At 60.7% G+C, this 1,983-nt stretch overlaps 1 protein-coding gene across 1 annotated transcript in view; it reads right to left on the reverse strand.

The window, feature by feature from the left end:
• Positions 1–1,468: 1,468 nt before the first annotated feature.
• The window catches only part of PSMD3 (proteasome (prosome, macropain) 26S subunit, non-ATPase, 3), a 7,471-nt gene continuing 6,956 nt past the window's right edge, over positions 1,469–1,983 (reverse strand). The window contains exons 10-12 of the mRNA XM_010008797.1: positions 1,782–1,937; positions 1,632–1,682; positions 1,469–1,546 (exon numbers count right to left, since the gene is read on the reverse strand). Of these exons, the coding sequence (XP_010007099.1) occupies positions 1,469–1,546; positions 1,632–1,682; positions 1,782–1,937 (285 nt within the window). The remainder of the gene's footprint in view (positions 1,547–1,631; positions 1,683–1,781; positions 1,938–1,983) is intronic.

Raw genomic sequence — 1,983 nt, forward strand, 5'->3', positions numbered from 1 at the left:
GAGGCAGGTGTTAACTCTGAACCCTAATGAAGGCTTCCATCCCAGGACCTGGCAGCACCAGTGTTCTGCCCTCAGAGTGCATAAAAAGACCTCAGCAGGGGAGCCTGCTAGTGAGGTTTCCTGGCAGAAAAATACCACCCCCCAAGCTCTGCTGTTGCCCTCTTCTGGACCCCCTGGAGGGGGCTCAGTGTGGTGAATCCAAGCCTTGCAGGGTCACCTGGCTCCCCAGCTCGGAGCTGCTGCCCCAGTAGGTCAGTGCTTTCAGGAATCAGGGTGGGGGGATGTGAATCAGTGTCTGGTGGGGCGCCAAAGCCCCTGTAAGCTTTCCAAGAAAGGAAGTGGTGACCAGACCCGAAACCTCGTGGCTGTCAGGTTGCTGGCCCAGCACATCCCCCTGGGGCCAGCAGGGGGGCTGCCCTGGGTACTCACCCTGCTGCAGTTCTGCCTCATGCCCACCCCTCCTCCCTGGGAGGTGCCTGACCTGGCACCTGTGGCCCCTTCCTGGTGTCTGCCAAGAACCAAACCCAGGTGTCCCTGAGTCCCCAGTGCCTGATCCGGCCTCCTCGTGCTGGCTGTGCTCTTGCCTTCCCTGCTCTGCGGATGAGTCTGGCCCAAGGACCCCAGGATTGGCCCTGGCTCGGGGACAGGCTGAGCCCATTGTCCCAGGCAGCCCTGCACTTGATCCTGGGCCCAGTTGGGAGGTGCCGGGAGATTCCCAGATTTCCCCAGACAAGACCAGCTTGTCTCAGATGGTGGTGGAACCCACCCAGGGGTGGCTGCACATCCCCTATCCCCATTGCTGGTGTCTGGGGGGTAGTGGGGCACAGGGATGGCTCAGCCTGGCCCCCATCTGCTTTTCCCAGGGGGGTGAGGGTGGCTCAGCCCTTTCCCTGGGTCCTGGAGTCCCTGTCCCCCCATTCTGGAGCTGCCTGGGCCAGTGCCAACACCCAGGGAACATCAGTCCCAGTCCTGGGGGTGGCCCCAACTCATGGGGGGAGCAGATCACAGAAATCAGCCCCACATGCACTCACAGTCACAAAAAAACCCACAGCAGGAGCCAGCCAGGCTGGTGTTTTTTCTAACTTTTATTTTAAAAGTCATAATTGATGCTTAACAAAGTTTGACCCCATTATTGTTGTGAGAGCTGGGGGCACCCGCGGTCCCGGGCTCCTGCCCCCCACCTGCCCTGACCCTGCATCCCCTGGAGCTCCCAAATTCCTGGTCTGCGCCTGTGCCGGGCTCAGCCACGACCCTCACCACCAGCAACCTTAGAAGAATGTTTAGTTCTTGGGGAAGGGGGGATGGGGGCACAGGGCCCGGGGGCCCAGGGCACCCCCCTGTCCCCTCCCGCAGCACAGACATGCAGGTATTTATAAAAGAAAGGCAGAGGGGGAGGGGGCTGCGGGGGGCTCCGCTCAGACAGCATCTTCCCTAGGGACAAATAAAAAAATACAGCTGGGCCCAAGGGTCATGGAAAACCGTCGTCATCGTCCTCTGCCATCTCCTTGGCGAACTCCAAGTCCTGCTGCTCGCGCTCCCGGCGCTCCTGGAAGGCAAAGGCAGAGGTTGGTGGCAGTTTGGGGACAGGAGCTGCAGCCTCAGTGGCTGTGGGGACCCTGGTGAGGTCTCACCTCTGCAGATTCCAAGTCCTTGTTGTAAGATTTGGGTGGGAATCTCATGGCCTGGAAAAAAAACCAACAGGAAGGGAGAGAGGCTCAGAGTTGGGAAGCACCAGGACTCTGTCCCCATGTGCCCTCCCTGCCCAGGGCCCCCAGCCTCACCTTGACAGACATGTTGTGGATGTCCAGGCAGAAGGAGATGCGCTGGTGAAAGGCCAGCTGGGGCTCACGGGTGGAGTAGATGTCGATCATCTCCTTGGACTGGACGTAGCCCTTCTCGTGGTTGATGCTGGCCTCGATCACACCATCCCGGATGGCCTGCAAGCCGAGGGCACCAGGTCAGGGCACCCGCTGCCGCGGCCGC

This window comes from Chaetura pelagica, unplaced genomic scaffold (assembly GCF_000747805.2).
Source record: "Chaetura pelagica isolate M959 unplaced genomic scaffold, ChaPel_1.0 scaffold1160, whole genome shotgun sequence".
In the NCBI taxonomy this organism is placed as follows: Eukaryota; Metazoa; Chordata; class Aves; order Apodiformes; family Apodidae; genus Chaetura; species Chaetura pelagica.